Source organism: Eulemur rufifrons, chromosome 3, assembly GCF_041146395.1.
Source record: "Eulemur rufifrons isolate Redbay chromosome 3, OSU_ERuf_1, whole genome shotgun sequence".
Taxonomy (NCBI): domain Eukaryota; kingdom Metazoa; phylum Chordata; class Mammalia; order Primates; family Lemuridae; genus Eulemur; species Eulemur rufifrons.
This window is the reverse complement of record NC_090985.1, coordinates 35,281,138-35,298,744: the sequence shown is the minus strand read 5'-3', so window position 1 is coordinate 35,298,744 and position 17,607 is coordinate 35,281,138. Positions and strand designations below refer to the sequence as shown.

The 17,607-nt window shown below is 43.6% G+C and overlaps 1 protein-coding gene across 4 annotated transcripts in view; it reads right to left on the bottom strand.

The window, feature by feature from the left end:
- ASAP1 (ArfGAP with SH3 domain, ankyrin repeat and PH domain 1) overlaps positions 1-10,017 on the bottom strand; it is a 272,495-nt gene extending 262,478 nt beyond the window's left edge. For 3 of the 4 annotated variants that reach the window (XM_069465972.1, XM_069465974.1, XM_069465973.1), the window contains exon 1: positions 6,739-6,951. In XM_069465972.1, the coding sequence (XP_069322073.1) occupies positions 6,739-6,864 (126 nt within the window). In that variant the 5' untranslated portion in view covers positions 6,865-6,951. Of the gene's footprint in view, positions 1-6,738; positions 6,952-9,970 lie in introns of those variants that run through there. The other variant, XM_069465971.1, reaches the window with a different exon arrangement.
- Between the last annotated feature and the right edge of the window lie 7,590 nt (positions 10,018-17,607).

Below are 17,607 nucleotides of genomic sequence, written 5' to 3'. Positions count from 1 at the left end.
CAGATTGGGCTAGCAACATCAGGTTCCCAACTTCAGGTGTCCTCTCTGCTCTTGCTGTCTAGAAGCAAGTTCCAGGGAGTGGTACTGGAGAAGATTCCCCTACCATGTACAACCAACCCCCACAGCCCTGCTGGAGAACGGAGTGCAAAGAGCCAGGGTTGGGAGTCAGGAGCCCTGAATTCAAATTCCTGCATGGCTTCCTTCCCGTCGTTGGGCCTCAGTCTCCACATCTGAAAGCAAAAGGACTAAAATAGATCTGTGTGGGTCCCTGTCACTCATGAGCTTTCTCCCATGGAGCTACAAAGCTTGAAGGCTCTTCTAGTAAAACAATCACAGGAATGAGATAGCACTTTGCTTCCCCACTTTATAACTGCCAATCCAAGCAACAGATCAGCAGAAGTAATCAGTGCTACACCACTGAGCTGATGTATTTCAGCCAAAACCAAACATATTTGCAATAAGAGTTATGCCACACCACATTATTAGAGGTATCTATTAATTTTTCTGCAATACTGCAAGCAACTCTTAGGCCCCCAACACAGCTTTCACGGGCCTTTCAGCAATCAGGCTCCCAGATCGGCACCGCCCCAGACTACATATCCTCTAAGGTCCCTCAACACAGATTTAGCAATTCCCTGAGTAACTAGCACCCAGCAAAAAGGTAGGGCTGTGTATGGCCAAGAGGCTGGAAAGCAGACAGCCAGCAAGCCCTGTAATAACTCCCACTGAGAGTAGTGGTTCTTCAGCCAGGGTGGTGGACAGCTCACAGGCAAAGACAGGTTGGTTAACAATCCCAGACTAAGTATGCCAGGGTGGAGCTGCAAGCGACAGAGCCATTTTCACATCTGCCCAGTCCAGAGAGGACTGCTGGCAGCACTGTCTTTGACCACAAAAGGCAGAGATGTAAAGAAAAGTCCAAAAAGAGGTCTCAGAACAGAGGAAAGCAATTGTCTTTTCGTTTTTCTTCCCTCCTCTATCTGGCACTAAAAATCAAATAGAGATAAGAAAAATAATTAATAGACATCTTTTTCATGGACCCTGCAAGACAAAAAAACCTGGTAGACAGGAAGCATAAAAGAGTGAAATGCAAAAGAAATAGAAAGGGTTTTCAATTCAGAGATTCTGCAGTCAGAGCCCAAGTCTACTGTTTACTACCATGCAACCTTGGACAAGTCACTTAACCTCCCTGAGCCTGGATTTATTCACATGTGAAAGAACAACGATAAGAATGCTTTCAGAATGGGCATTTAGATGACAGACGTAAAAACTGTTTTTTAAACCCCAAAGATATATATATCAAGGGCAAAAAGCGCTAGCACGGACTATCTGGCTAATGGGTTTGTGCCTTGTTTTACAAAGAGCATGAGTTCTAGCACAAAAAGAAAGTTTCCTTCTCCCTTGATTCTGTAGGCAAATTTGTTCACTCAATGACCTTTGCTGGTTTCATCCGGAGAAAATTCATCCTAAGTACCCACAGACAGGGTCAAAGGTATAGGCCACAGAGCCTTGAATTCTGTGTGGGACAGGTACTCCAGACAGATTTGTTTGCCTTTTTGTTGTATTATCTTCAAGAGCTCAGGGACAGACCCAAACACATTTTTTTTTACCTTAAACAAACGCATCAACCTTGATTTTATCTAAACCCCTCCTGAGAACGTTTTTCTTTTTTCTTTTCTTTTTTCTTTAAGACTATATATAACTTCCTTAGAGCAATTAATGGGCTCCTTAAGTTTAGTATCTGCTATATAAAGTAACACTTCCTATTAAATTTACTAGCTTTCAAAATTTAAAAGACATAATGCACCTGCATTCTAGAAAACTGGGAGCGGATAAACAAGATCAGATGTCAAACCCTGGCCACAGAACTCCCATGTCTACGATTCTGCAGAAAACTTGAGGACCTAACAGCACTTACCAAAGGCTGATGACCTCTGGTCATCAGCATGGAGGAAAGCACCCAAAAGCACATGGAAAAAATTAAAACTTACATGGAGACTGAAAGAACACATACAGATGAACTGACTGGCATGCATGAGCACTCTACAGAAGTGGGATTAATCCCAAGCCCACTTTACTGGTTCTATGACCCTAACCAAAATACTTAACTGCTGCAATCCTCAATTTCTTCACTTAGAAAATGGGGCCAATGACAATAGAAGGGTGAAGATAGGCATTAAATAATAGTATGTACTTGATCTTAGCCGAAGGCCCAGAAGCAATTAAATAATAGTACATATAAGCCTTGCACATAGTAGGAACACTAATAACTGATGACTTTTGTTACTGTTACGAACTGTTACTGCTACATTCCATATCTTCATTCAGTCAAATGTTTCTATCCCTTCAGAAAGGACTGAAGACACCATCTGAATATGTTAAGACAATTCTCTAATGCCTGACCCACACTTGATTGCCAGTTCCCTTAAGAAAAACTTTAGATTGTACTTCTTGGGGGCAGAGTTTTTTCTTTCCTTCTTTTTAACATTTTATTTATTTTTTTAATTTCAGAATATTACAGGGGTACAAACATTTTGGTTACATAATTTGCTTTTGTACAGGAGATAGTTTTTCATCTTTGTATCCCTGGGCCTAGCACACTACTGGGCACACACAAGGCACTTAACAATCTGTATACTGACTGCATGATAATTTGAGTGATTTAGCTCAAATTCTTGGGATGAATGTTCTATACTATTTCCCCCACCTATGAACAGCCCCTTTCTACCTTGTTAAGAGTAAATAGCCTTCTTTCTTTCTCAAAGACCATTAGCTTCTCCATATTACAATCCAGATTATAACCCCAATACTTCAGCAGGGATTGGCAAAATGACTTGTACATAGCAGATGCTCCCCCAAAATGTGACTGAATGCTGTTTACGGATTACACTCAAAGAAGTTCCTACATTTAAATCTGAAAACCCATATCCAAATCTTTGAAAGCATAGGAGGAAAAAATAGTAGTATATTTAAGTATCACTATTAAGATCTACCCAAAATGTGTGCATTAAGAAACACTAAGCCTCTAAGGAACTTAGGCACCTGATTCATGAGACCAAAACGATAAGGCGCAACAAAAGCGAAGCCTTCTATGTTCTCTACAAAGCCCCTGAAATATATCTTTGCAGACACTCAGAACATCTATTTTACGTCTTAACTGTTTAAAGGATTTCCAAACCCCATTTTATTTACTAGCCACTTGATCTTAAGAGACAAATCATTTCACTTCTCAGGGCCTCAATTTTCTTCTCTGTAAAATGGAGATAACGACTATCCCTCCTTCACAGAATTCATATGACAGTTAAATGTAATAATGCATGCCATTTGCCCACAACAGGCCTGGTACAGAGCAGCTGCTCAATAAATGGGCAGAACATGCCTCCTCTATTGTCACCAAAATACAGAGCTGGCCCGATATAAAATAACCAAGCAGACCTTCATTTATCATGCTGGACTCTCCCTCTTTCAAAAGGCATTAAGTATTAGCTCCTCTAAGCCTTTTAGTGGAGATTCACTCCTACTGTCTCCTACACAGGTCCTCAAATGCCTCCCTGCTCCCTTCTCAGGAAAACCCTGACTTCTCCCACTTACTTACTCATAACTTCCAAACGGTCACAAGTAAAATGGCACACATCAGTGTGCTCTGGTTGCTGAATAAGCAAAACACTGGCTTTCTGCTTGGAAAACACACATCAAGATGAAACCTTGGCAGAATACCAATTGATCCATTCCTGCCTCCTCAAGGCAGCCACTCATTGTGTGCCAGCCAAACCATGACTCCCACAGCCACATGAAACCGTTTACTCTCAAAGGTGAAGCCCAGAAGTAAACTCTTTGCCTCTTCTTAACATATATTTTTAATCCATTTCTTAAAGTACTCGTCACAGAGAGATTTAAATAAAAGCATCAACATCTGGACAACACAGCACACTCTTCTTCAAGGACACATAGCAAAAGGGAGAGTATGGGTTCATTTGGGGGTCTGAGCTTGGAGATCTCACAGTTTTTTAGTTAAGCTCTATGTATGTTAATTAGTAATTGAAAGGGCAAAAAAGGGCATAAATAAACAGGATGCTACTTAATTACCAGAACTAGGAAAATATTTTTTTTAAAAAGAAGAATTCCAAGTTATCCAAAGTAATTCCTGTTCTGGAATTTCCACATCACCAAAAAAGTACCCAAAAGTTCTCTTCCTACGAATAACCACAAAATAACACAAGCCACATTCTTAAAGTTTCCAAATATCTCACTTGTAAAGCATACGCCAACAAGATTTTGTGGTATGCCCCCAAATTTTTCCTTACATTTGGGGGAGGAAGGAGGTTAACCAGAAGCTCCATATTTTTAAAGAATTGAATTGTGATCCACCTTAAGATATTTATAATAATGTACCACTTCCATATATGTAAACTTAAGGGGAAAAATAAACATTCAATTGTGGTGGTTATTCATCAGTAAAAAGCTAAAGCACACATTTCACAGTCATGCAAAAGGTAACCACTCAGAGTCCAACCTCATGAAATATGATTCAAGAATTAAAAGATACAGGCTGGAGACAATGATTTCTTGACCAATACTATACTCAAGTTCAGAAAAAGAATTACAAAATTACTGTGCCATCCTGAATCAAATACTTACTGTTATACTTTTTAGAAGATGAATATTATCAATGTACTCTAACATGACACTTTTAAACTTCCAGCCTGGTTCCAATTCCTTCCCAAGTTCACAGGTGATCATATTTGCACTATGGTTGAATCTATTTTTCTACCTAACCTTGCAAAACAGTATTCTTCACCAAAAAAAAAAAAAAAAAATTCTATCTGCTGCATTTGCTGTTAAATTTAGTTATCCTGAACCAAGATCAATAGCAGCTTCATATAACTGAACACTAACCCTATCCTATGGGTTACTGCAAAATATGTACACATGCCCCTACAAACAGCATCGCCAACTACTTACCCTTATCATATCCTGCAAACAGAATACAGTAACACTATCCGAATGTGCAGAAATAGAACTAACAGCTCTATTTGTAGGGACTGAAGAACTTATCTAGAAGGAAAATAACCACTCAGTCTAAGCAATGTCAGATCCTTTAGAAGTATACACAATTAGTACAGAAAAAGGATGCAAAATGCTCCTGTATCAGCCTATTCCAATATATTACAATTAAGTAATGGACAGACTCATCATGGGGTTGAATGCCTGGCAACTCCTAACGGTGAGGCTACTGCAACAGACTGACAGTTCACAAAGGCATCCCCCCCCCCAAAACCATTTATCTCTAGCTTTCAAACAAACCTAGTTAGGTGCTATTTCTCCACTCACTTCAAAATTCACTTCAATCACCCAATACTGACTCCAGAGAGAACTCTAAGACCATCCCCAACCGAAATGAAACATTCAGGCTAATTTAAAGCACCAGGCAGACAAGCAAGATGGGACACAGTGCTAACAGAATTCTCCCCTCTTCTAAGATTTAGGACCCCTGTACTTCTGAATACCAGTTCTACATGTATCAAAACATAAGTATCAAACCCCATTTCAAGAACAGTCTGCCCACAGAAACCTAATCTTCCCAATATTACAGAAGGCTGGTCTTGGTGGGTTTAAATCAGAATGAGCTCCTCAAACCTCAAATAGACCAACCACATGATAATCCACCCAAGGAAAATCATCTCCCTTCCTAACTTCCACCGTTTCTCAGTTGAAATAGCTTTGGCTTGTTTGGAATGATGCTTTATGACACTTACAGATGGTGCTGAGTTCCTAGGCAAATATCCTATTTTTATTGAGGCTTCAGAGGTTTCTGCAGCTCCTGGGCTTTCGGGTTCCTCCTTACTCATCCCACTCTATCAATACACTTAAAATTTTAAGAGGAAATATCTTTGCCCTTGGCCATGTCCCCGGACACCCCCCAGGACACCCTCCAACGCTTTCCTGGAGTGTCCAGATAAGAGGAGCTGTTTCACTGCAGCCTCAGGCCTCCCTTCTCCCTCTCTGGTCGGTTCAGGCAGGCAGCACTGACCTCAGAGCTTCCTTCACAGTCTATGAGTGCCCTGCGGGCAGGTCCTGCTGGCGCAGCAGCCAGAGCCCTAATAAATCCCCTGGGCAAGGGGAGCCCGGGACCCATCTGCACAGATCTCTTTCCACCTGGGCTTTAAGCACCGGGGAGGAGTCCCAGGGTGGAGACAGTCCCAGCTTGAGATCTCTCATGTTCCTTTGGGATTTTTCCACCGGCCCTTGCCTCCGCAGCTAAGCCTGCGTGGCCCAGCCAGGCCGTGCAGAGGTGCCTTCACTGCCCATCTCCCAGTTCCTTGCTGGTGACCTTGGCCACGCTGCTTTGCCTCTGTGCCCTCAGTGGCCTGACGCCACCTACTTCACGGGTTAAGAAAGGGTCACAATGATGTGGAAGCGCTGAGCAGTGCAACATAGGGAGAAGACTTCCCTCTTCTGCCTTCCTCGGAGTGTCCAGAGCTCGCCCAGTCTTCTCCCCGACCTTTAAACCCGCAGGACCCCGGGGAGGGAGGGCAAATGAGAAAGGGGACCGCACGTCTGAAGTTCCCTATTCACCTGTGAGCAGGGGGCTGCCGGAGGGGGTGTGGCTCCCCCAGCCCCCAACACCCACTTCCCTCCCCAGCTCAGAAAGCAAAAGACTATCCAACCGCGAGGCAGCGGCTGCGAGCGGGGACAGCGAGCGTCCTCGCAGCCGGGCCGGGGTGCCTGGCCCCGACCTACCTCCTCCAGCAGCGTGACGGTGTTCCTGCAGTTGTGCAGCCGCGTGGTGAAGCTGGACGTGGTGGGCGAGTTGTAGTCCTCGGTGGTCTCGGCGATGAACTCGGAGACGGAGATCTGGTCCGGCATCCTGCCGGGGGGGCAAGACACAAGCGAGGGCGGGGGGTGAGTCACGGCGCAGGCTCCCGGGGCCGCGGGCCGCCCGGCGGCTCATGAACGCCCCGCGCGCAGCCCGCCACCCGCCGCCTGCCGCCCGGCCTGGCGCGCAGCTCCTGTCCCCGGCGGCGGCTGGAGGAAGGGCGGGCAGAGGCAGGCGGCTGCGGCGCTCGGCGCGGGGCCCTTCAAACTCCGAGCCGCGCGCGAGGCAGGGGGCTCTCCAGGACCCGCCTCCCTCTGCTCATGCCGGCGGCGGCTACGGCGGCTCCTCAGCGGCGGGGGAGGGGACGCAGCTGCGGCGCGGGGTCGGGTCTGGGCTCCGCCAGCCGCTGGGGCGTCCGCGGGCCGGGCAGCTCTGGGCGGCCGGCGCTGCCTCCTCAGACACTCTGACAAGCGGCGGCTAGGGCCCGACTGACTGAGCGCACACTCCCGCGGGCAGGCGGGCGGGCGGCGCTCCCGCTCCAGTCACGGGGACAAACAAGGAAGTGCTCTGCGCACGCGCCGCCGCCCCCCGCCGCGGCCCCCGCCCCGCCCCGCCGCCCGCGCCCCACCCCCAGCCCGCCCCAGCCCGCGCCCGCGCCGCCTCCGGGGCCTCGCTCCGACGCGCGCGCCGCGGAAACCCGCGCCCCCGAGCCGCCCCCGGAGCGGTTACTTCAGCGAGCTCGTTACGCGAGCGTTTTGCAAGAAGGGGGACCAAAAAAAGTTGTGCGTGTTCTTTTTTAGTCCGGTGTGGGTGCAGGAAGCGAGGCCGTGCGAGCCGCCTCCCGCGCCGAGGGCTGCGGGCCGAGCGCAGGGGGCGCGGGGCGGCCTCTTGGGGCCGGGGCTTGGAGCTGCCCGCTCGCCCGCTCCCGCCCTCCTCGCCTGCCCGCCTCCCTCCCCTGGCAGGGCGCTCGTCGCCGTTGGAAGGTGAGTTTTGTGCAGCGTGCTTAGGTCGCTAAAATGCAGAGTGAAGACAAATGAATTGGTATTGTCGTTACAATTTTCTAATCTTTCCTTTGCATTTTTTTTTTTAACCTGGAGGAAAGGGTCAGGGAGTGTAAAAAGCATTACCCGAGCCGCAAAGGGTGTTCAATGCTAAGTAGATGCCAAATTTCATTGGAAAAAGTACCAACAGATAGCTCACTCCTCGGCCCCAGTAGATGGCTATTTTTAAAACTAGCTCAATCTACTTAAACCAAAGAATCTATTTAATTTCTCACCATTGATTGAGGGTGAAATTGGATTTTTTAAAAAACCTAGGCCTTTAGGAAGCACCGCAGGGTTGGTACCTGTAATTCAAACCAAGGGAGCCTTGGATAGCAGCCTGGTAGCTGGTCTCCCTCCAAGTGGAAGGTTGGCCCTGCGGCCTGCCCCAGGACCGAGTTTCTGCCATCTCTTATGGTTATGTCTGTCCTCTGATCCTTCCCGTTGACTACAATGGAGTGCCCCAGGACAGAGATTCTGTGTTAACATTGGGCCCAAGAAGTAGCAGAGTGATCGTCAAATGAAAATGTATCACCTCAACCGTCAACAAATGCTTACTAAGCGCCTATTATGTACCTTGGAGATTCAGTAATGACAATGCCCCCTGCTCTCATGGAGCTAGTAGGGAAATAGACAACTAACAAATATATAAAGTGGAGCAAATATAAAGTAAGAAAGTGATGAAATTACTATAGTATAAAGAATGTTCAGAGGCCTGACAAGTTCACATCTCGAGGAGAAAAGAATGAGAGGGATGCGCCACACATACCCTGGTGGCTATGGGATCTTGGGCCCTCATGAAGGCAAAAGAGCCTGTTATGTTGAGTTAAAGGATAATAGATGAGAAAGTACTTTGTGCACAGGAAAGCCATTATGAAAGTATGAGATGTTTATCTCCCTGTATTGGCAGTACTGAACTTGTGCCTCCAGCGAGATGCTCATCAATGTCCTCTAAGAGTCCATGCTTCAGATTGGCAAAGGTTCCAGCTCACTAAAGGAAGAATCTTGTCCTTACAAGATTGTACAGGAATAAATACTCTTCCCTGGCAAAGTGAAGTGTTGAGAAATCACCTTCAAGAGACATTCTTTAAAAAAATTAGTAAATAAACAGGCACCCACTTTCTTCTCATTAGCACTTTAAAAGCTTGGTTTAGGACACCCCAAGTTTGAAGATCAGGGGAGAAAGGCAGATGGAGATAGCAGGCAGCTGAAGATCCATACCTGGAGGTCACTTGCTTATGTGCAGTAGTTGACAAAACATGGTCTTTTGAAGTATAAGCCACCCACACAGGAGAAAATGCTACCTTTTCCCCCCACAATCTAACAAAGTTTCCCTGCACCTGGAAAGTTCTGTGACTTGGAACAAATATGTCCCCTACTAGCTTGGGCTAATCAAGCTCTCTGAGCCTCAGGAGCCCCATGCTACCCCATGGAGCATTCATAACGTAACACCCAGTGCTCAGAGTTCACTCCAAGAAGGCCTTCCTTCCTCTAGGCTGCAAACAAATTCAGACTTAGATTTTTGCATTTATTCTATTCTCTCCTCTATTCCAAGTTGTCATCGAGCATCTGTCACCTCCACTGGGCTGGTAGTGCCTTCCATTGTCTATATCTGGCATATAGTAAACACTCAATAAATATGAGCCACTATTAAAAGCCTAGAGTTGATGTATAATTGCCTCAGTTCCAGGAGGCTTTGGGTTCCAGAGCTTTCTCTCCTAATAACTGATGCTGTCATCTTGGGCTTTAGTGCCATCATTTGTAAAATAAAGGGGTGGGTGTGTCAAGATGACCGCAGAGCCCTCCCAGCAGGGGCTGATTTGTGTAGACATTCAGCTCTGCAGATACAAAGAATAAAGATTACAACAAGCTAAGCTAACTGCAATGGTAGACAGCTGGGGATTTCTTTCTTGACTGAATTCACCAGAGAGTCCAAACTGCTGCCATCACATGCTGCTTCAGTTTCATTTGAAGATTATGTTATGTATCTGCTCCTCCCTCGTCTCCCTTGGCCAAGAAAAAAATATGCTAACAATGACATACTGTGCTCTGAAAAGTATATACCTCCTCAGACTGGTTTGCAATTGGAATTTCAAAGGTTCACACCTTTACCCACCATTTCTGGGGTTCATGGGCCATAATCCTCTTTAAATTTGAAACCATGCCTCAGTGAAAACCATCTGCACCTCTCATTTTCTCAAATACTCTGAAAACCATTCTTGGATATCTGAAAGCAAACAGAGACTGACATGGATAAAACTTAAATTCTGGATTTCGTTGCATAAAGCTGCTCAGAAATATACACCATCTTTCCCAGAGCCAAGAAAAACATACACACGCATATATGTAAACTTGTGCACACCTAGCTTTATGTAAAGCAAGCATCATCTTTGTTGTCATCATTATACAAAGACTGTTCAGTACCTCTGTCCTCCTCATTCCTATTTCTTACTCAGAGCACTGCTGACTGGGGTAGGACAATGGTCCTGGCAGGATGCGCTTCATCTTAAAAAGAGGCAGAACAGTGGTGGCTTATTCTTCTGAACAGCGATGGCACTACTGACCCTACATACTGTCATTAGTGAATCGTATCTGAGTTACTTTTTCAGTTGCAGGCCTCAGTCTCGCCCATGGGCCTTATAACCAAGGAGGTGCATTTGTAAGATGACTGACAACAAACCAGGGGAGGGTGAGTGGGGATGGGAAGTCAGGGGTGCTCTCTGGGCCCAAGAAACCAAGAGAGCTCTCAGTGCTCTAATCTACTGTTGCAGTGGGGTAGAGTGGGAAGAGAATGTGCTTTGTGTTACATGGACCTGCATTTGAATCTCTACTGTCACTTGTTAGCCTTGCTTTCTCTAATAAAACACTGCCTCAGGTTATTATGTGAAATAAAATAAGATGTGAATACAGAGGTTGATGGATAGTGAATAATCAACCAATGTGAATTCCCTTTGCACTCCCTTTTTATGTCAAAGATGACTATCGATACATCTTCTTTCATTCCACAACTCATCTCTAAAGTAGTCACTTGGTGGAGGAAAGAAGCTGGGGCGGGAGGGGGGTGCTGCACCGTAATTCCCAAAGTCTGCAATCTCAGATTTGAGAATAGTCTTCAGAAACCTCACTTACTCTCTTAAGTATCCTTTGTGAGGTCAGATCCATTAGCGATAGTTTTGGATTTTGGAAGTAAATAAACAATATCTAGAGTCAAATAGGATGAATACCAATCAGGATCAGAAGTGAGCTGAGACCATAAAACAAAAGCCCCATTTTCATAGAACACAGTTGCTGTTAAGAAGGATGTTCTAAGTAAAGCAGCTTCTAGAGGATAGGACAGGAGCATGAGTTATGAGCTGATTTTCAAAGGAGAAAGACTTGTGCTTCATCTCTCTGCCATGTAGCAGCTATTAGACCTTGTTAAAGTAATTCTCTGAGTCTCAGTTTTCACATCTATAAAATAGGGGCAATGACAGTACCTATCTCAGTGTTCTGAGAATTCAATCAGCTAAGGCATATAAAGTACTTAGGGTCTGAAACATCCCAAGTAGACAATATTTTTCAGATATGATAGGAACTTTGAAAACCTAATCTGGACATATAAATTCTGATATTTTTACAAAAACACAATACTCCCCAAGAACTGCTATGTATGAGACACTTTACTAAGTATAGAATTTTATGCACATTAATCCCTCTTTAAACCTCATGACAACTTTATAAAGTAAATATAATGATCCCAAGTTTACCAGAGAGAAACATGAGGATGCTACGATATGGGATACTACTTTCTGAGCTCCCATCTTGGGCCAGGCACTGCACTGCTTGTTATACATGCAGTGTCTGAATTCATTCACTCAGCAGTCCTGAGATGCGCGTATTATAATAATGGAAACTGAAACAATAAAATCTCACTGCAAGTTAATGTCCCTGAGCCTGGCAGACTCTAAATCCAGTATTTTTTCCACTGCCTGCAAAATTGTTCTTTTTACTCCATATAGTGCTACTTTGTTAGATAAAATATTTTTCCCAGCCTAGGCAACCAAAGAAAAAGTATCCTTATTTCTTTATTTCACCTGATAACTTGTGAATTCGTTTTCTACCCTCATAAGGAAGTGGTAGAGGAAAGGAAAGTGCTGCAGGGGCAGGAGGAGGGAGGGATGTATTTGATACCAGTGTTACACTGTTAGGCCCATGTTGCCATATTCTACATAAACTAAAGATTGCTTTTTTCATGTTCTTTGTATGAGTGCTTCCTAAGTGCACTCATGCAATTTCATGTAATAAAGAAAAAAGTCAATTCTAGTCCCAAATGTACTTAATTTAATTTAAATACTCCAAGCAAAGCCACTAGAGTGTTCTCAGTAAGTAAAGAGGAGAACATGGTTTGGAGACAAAAAACTACTCTCTGCTCTACCTCCCTGTTGCCTGACTGTTCCTTCTGATGGAGGTAGCAACAAGAGTCAGGCAGAACAGTGGGAACCGAGAAGACATGCAATGTAAATATCAACTGAATGAACTCAGGAGTGTATTTCTGTTCAGTCCTATAAAAGAATAATATCAGCTAATAATTGTGCTATTATGTGCCCTGCACTATTACTATTCTGAGTCATTGTCATTGCAGGCACAATCTCACTTAATACAGCAACAATATAAGCAGGTATGTATTATCTGCATTTTAAACACAGGGGAAACGTGAAGCTCAGAAGTCACCTTAAGTAGCAGAGCAGGACCAAGCAGTCAGATTTCACAGCCCATGTGATTGGCCACAGTGCTCTGCTGGCTCATCAAAGACAATGAATGGGTCCACAGCCTTGGGGGTAATTTTTCTGTTGGAGTCTATGTGTTATCTTTTTTCTTCCTCTGCAACTTATTACAAGCCCAACTCATATGCAAGCTTGACTGGTCTGGGGAGCATTCTCCTTGCCCCATTCCTCCAGTGGGGATTATTCTTCACATGGATATTTGCAGACCAGCCTCTCTCACTCTGACTTAAGCAACTAGAGGATATTGGCACAGTTCCGAGGGAGAAACTGAGAACTTCTCCAGCAACAAACAGCTCCGTTAGTGGCAGGGTTTCGCTCAGAACTCATTCCTTCCTACTGAGTTTCCTGCCATACAAAGTTCCCAAATTGTCAATCCCTGAGGGCACTCAGAGACCAAATCCTATCCATCTCTGTATCACCTACATCCCCCGGGAACCAAAGGAAACACAGAATGTTCCTGGAGCCCCAGGCTTGACACTTTACAAGCACCATCTCCTGAAGTCTTCCTAGTACCCTAGTGAGGTAGCATGTTTTCTGCTGAGAGAACTTAGAGATACGCACAGTCTGCTCGAGGTCAACAATTAATAAGTAGAGAAATGCTATTCACAGTCTGCATCCAAAACCTGCAGGCTTTTTCTTCCCCAGGAAGGCACTGCCTGGTACAGGTCCCCTGTGGGCCCCCCATAAATGTGTTTTGAATTGAACTGGCTCCTTTTTATGAGCTACATCACTTCTAATATAAGTAAAACAACCTCCAGTGAAGAAAAATTGTGGTGTTTTATGTGATTCCTAAAAACTTGTAATCTATGGGAATGAGGGATTTTAAATCTTACTTTATTCCTGCAAAAGAAACATTCACTTGAAAAATGAGAAAAAACTTACAGAACATCCAAGTTTCTCTTTTTCTCTGAAGAATTTGTTTTAAGTTTGGTTGATCACACTGAATCATCCCCACTCGTGTGCTATGTCAAGACTGAGAATGCACCTCTTTTATGGCCATTTTCTAAGGCACTATTTTCCAAATATTTATATTTCTCCAACTAGACTGTGAGCTCCTCGAGACCAGAAGGGTTTTGTATTCACTGTTACAGTTCTAGAGTCCCAAGTGCTTAAGAGATACTTATTGAACAGATGGAGGGAAGAATAAATGAATGAATGAGCAAATGTTTACAGGAGAGGAGTGCAAGAGAGATTGGGAGAAGAGAATTGGAGAAAGCAATCCTGCCAGAAAGAATTTCAAGGATTATGTGCTTTTTCCAAGCCTTTCATTTTTCAGATGAGAAAACTGATTCCCAAGGAGTCAGGTGTCTTGCTTAGCGTTCCCTGGCAGATTTGTGGGAACTAGGGACAGATGCCAGGTATCCCAGTTCCCAGGAGTTTCTCACTTCTCCACCTTTCCCACATGTCAAGAATGTGAGAAGATTCATTCAAGATTAAAGACTTTCAGAAACTCCCATCTATAACAGATTATGTGGGTCTTTGCATCACAGTATCAAGGAATACTTATTGACATTTGTCTACTATTTAAAAATTGTCACAATATAAAATTTGGCACACCATCACTTAACTGACACCCCCAATTTTGAGCAAAAAGACTGTGCCCCATGGTTCTTACCTCCTGATTTCATTCTCTCTTCTCTATTTTCTTCTCCCGCCTTCAGTCACCCCTTTTTCTCTTCTTTCCTGCTCTCCAAAGCCAATAAATTCAAAATCCTCCCTCCCCCAAACCTTCCCTTCCTTAAGAGCTACTGTATAAAAGATGGGCTGTTTTATGACCTTAACACTGGGAGTCAGCGTGATATTTTTCTAAGCAGCCCACCCCTTACCCCAACCCAGGGCAGCCCTCCAGGAGAGCACAGGTCAAATGTCTCCTTTTGCCAAGTCCACTTTACTCTCGTCATTGACATAGTTCTCTGCCCCTTGGTCATTTTCAGAGATGAGATCATTGCCTCCTGAATCCCTGAGGACATTCTCCAACAAGTGCAGAGGTATTAGGTTGGAACCAGTCAGTTTAGTTCTATTCCACAAACAGTTATTAAGCAGCTCTATAACCTTTCTAGTGGTTAAATGTGTGTGATCTGGATTCAGATTACCTGGGTTCAGTCCCAGCTCTGCTTCTTAATGGGGCTTGTTGCCTTAGGCAAGTTACTTAATTTCAGCTCCTTTACCTTTAAAAGGAAGATGATGATAAGGCATCTCTCCTACGGTTGTTGTAAAGCTTAAATGAAATAATACATGCAAGATGCTTAGCACAGTGCCTGTATATAGTAAGTGATCAATAAACGTTAGCTACTAGTAACATTATTTGCATTCTAAACAGGTGCCATGTCAGACTCTTCAGGAGCCAAAAAAAAAAAAAAAAAAAAACTACAGAAGAGACAGACTCTGTCGTCAGGGAATTCATAGGTAGGCAGTTTTCAGCACAAATCATAAAACCTTCAAAGAATTCCAACAGAAAATAAACATGTATTTTAAAAATATGATCAATGAATGTAAAGTACAAGTAAAGGTAATTTGATGTATCATTATCTCTCTGATTTGCCCAAAGCCCAGTTAGACCTATTTTTATGAGCACTTTTCAAAGCTGCTGATCCTCTGAATTACTACTCCAGAAGAAAATTTTGATAAATCGTAGCTATTTGTGACTTCAGCAACAAGATGTCTGTGACACAGAATGCCAGGGATGCTGGCTCCTTTTCCTCAGCCAAATCATTTCACCTCCCTTGGCCTCATTTTCCTTGTGGTTAAAATCAGCAGCCTGGGGCAGAAGCTCTCTGAGGTCCCTCAGGCAATAACATCCTATAACTCAAAAGATAAATCCTTTTTCGACATCAGTGTGACAACCAACCTCAAACACCAAGAGGCCCCCAGCTTTGCTTCAAGAGCTACTGGTAAGACAAGAACTGATCTGGAGGTCTTCAGTCTGGATGAGGGTGGAGGGTCCCTGTTAGAGATACCCTATATCATATAAATCTGTCACAGTATCCCATTGTTTTTCAAAAATGTGATTTCACCTGCAATGTCACTGAACCTACATAACAATGAGCTGTATCATAGCAGGATTTTTTCCACAATTATGTCAAATGTGGGGGCATTGCTCCATTTGAACAAGGAAATTTGCCCACCTACTGCAGAGTTTTCTTCTTAGCATATGCTATTTGGTTAACATCTTTTTTTCAAATGTGGATATCCCAAATCACACTAGGGGCTCTAATAAAAAAATTTTTAAAAAACCTCTGCAATTGCTAGCAAACCTCCTGACAGATGCATCTAGTTTCTATTCCCTGTTATTTTCTGTTTCTTTTTGGTTTTGTTTTTGAAAACTTAGTCTTTTTGCTCTGGCCTTAGAGGTTTAAAGATATTATACAAACTAAATTTATAAAATTGCTATGTTTACATGAACAGCAGAGCTTACTGTCGATTAGGTCTGGAAATTATTTTCAATATCTTTTGGGGTTTTGTGTGAATAAACTAACTTTTCTCCCAATATTTTGGTTTAGGAATTGAATTTACTCTAACTAATTTTTAGCATCTTGAAATTATCAGCAGTTGAGAAAGACCTTTAGGACACTGACTACATTTTCTGTCCATCCTATTTCTCCTTCTTTTAGGTACTATCCCTCCCTGACGCCATCTGATTATCCAGAGACTGTCAATCGTATGCCTCCCCCTTCCCAACCAAAGGGCTGGACCCAGGCTGTGCGGAGTATTCCAGACTCCTGAGAACAGCACTGATGGGTACCAGAACGGGTGTTTAATTCAAGCAAGGGGGTTTTCCAGATATAGCATCATATCATCAGCAAAAAGTGAGAGTTTGATCTCTTCCTTCCCTATTTGGACTCCCTTGATTTTGCTCTCTTGCCTGATAGCTCTCGCAAGGACTTCCAATACTATGTTGAAAAGTAATGGGAACAGTGGGCAGCCTTGTCTGGTTCCAGTTCTAAGTGGGAGTGCTTTCAATTTTTCCCCATTCAGAATGATGTTGGCTGTGGGTTTGTCATTGCGCACCCTTTGGGGAATGGTAACGCTTGAAGGTGCTGACTCGGGAAGGGGGGGGGTGGGGAAGGGAGGGATATATACCTACATGATGGGTGCAACGCGCACTATCTGGGGAACAGACACGCCTGGAGCTCTGACTTGGGGAGAAAGGCAGTACATGGGCAACGTATGTAACCTGCAATTCTGTATCCCCCATAACAATAAGATGAAAAAAAAAAAAAACAAATATAAAAAAAATAAATAAATAAAAAATAAATTCAAGCAAGGCTAATCAGAACCCTTCGCGGAGGACTGATATAGATGCTAAGAAGGATATGCCTTTTCTCTACAAGGTCTAGCTCAAAGGACTTACTAGGTCTTCAGTTACTGGTGACCATATCTGCCACACATGAGAGAACTTGCCTAAGAATGATCATAACCAAAAGATGATGCGATAGGAGAGGGAGAGTCATGGTGACATCATTTGAGCCACTGGATCCGCACAATCTATCCAAAGCCTAATGCTAGTTCAACCCTTGGACTTCCCAGTTATGTGAGCAACTATACTTCTTTTTTAGCATAAGCTAGTCTGAGTTGGGTTTCTACCACTAAAACTAAAAAGCTCTGGCTAACCTTTTCCTAGGTTCTAGTGCCATCTTCACAGTTAGTAAATATGTTATCTTGGACAACCTATTCACTACCTTAGAGCCATAGTTTCCTTATGTGCAAAATGGTGATAATGATATCCTTTATAAGGATTGTTACGAAGAATAGATAATACACATAACAGAATAGAAGAAAATATTTGCATATCACATACAATACAAGGTGAGTATTCCTTATCCAAAATGCTTGGAGCCAGAATGTTTCAGATTTCAGAGTTTTTTCATATTTTGGAATATTTGCATATACATGGTAAGATATCTTGGGTATGAGCCCCAAGATATTTATGTTTGTTATATTATGACATTTACATTTATTGGCCCATATTTATGGGACCAATATATTTATG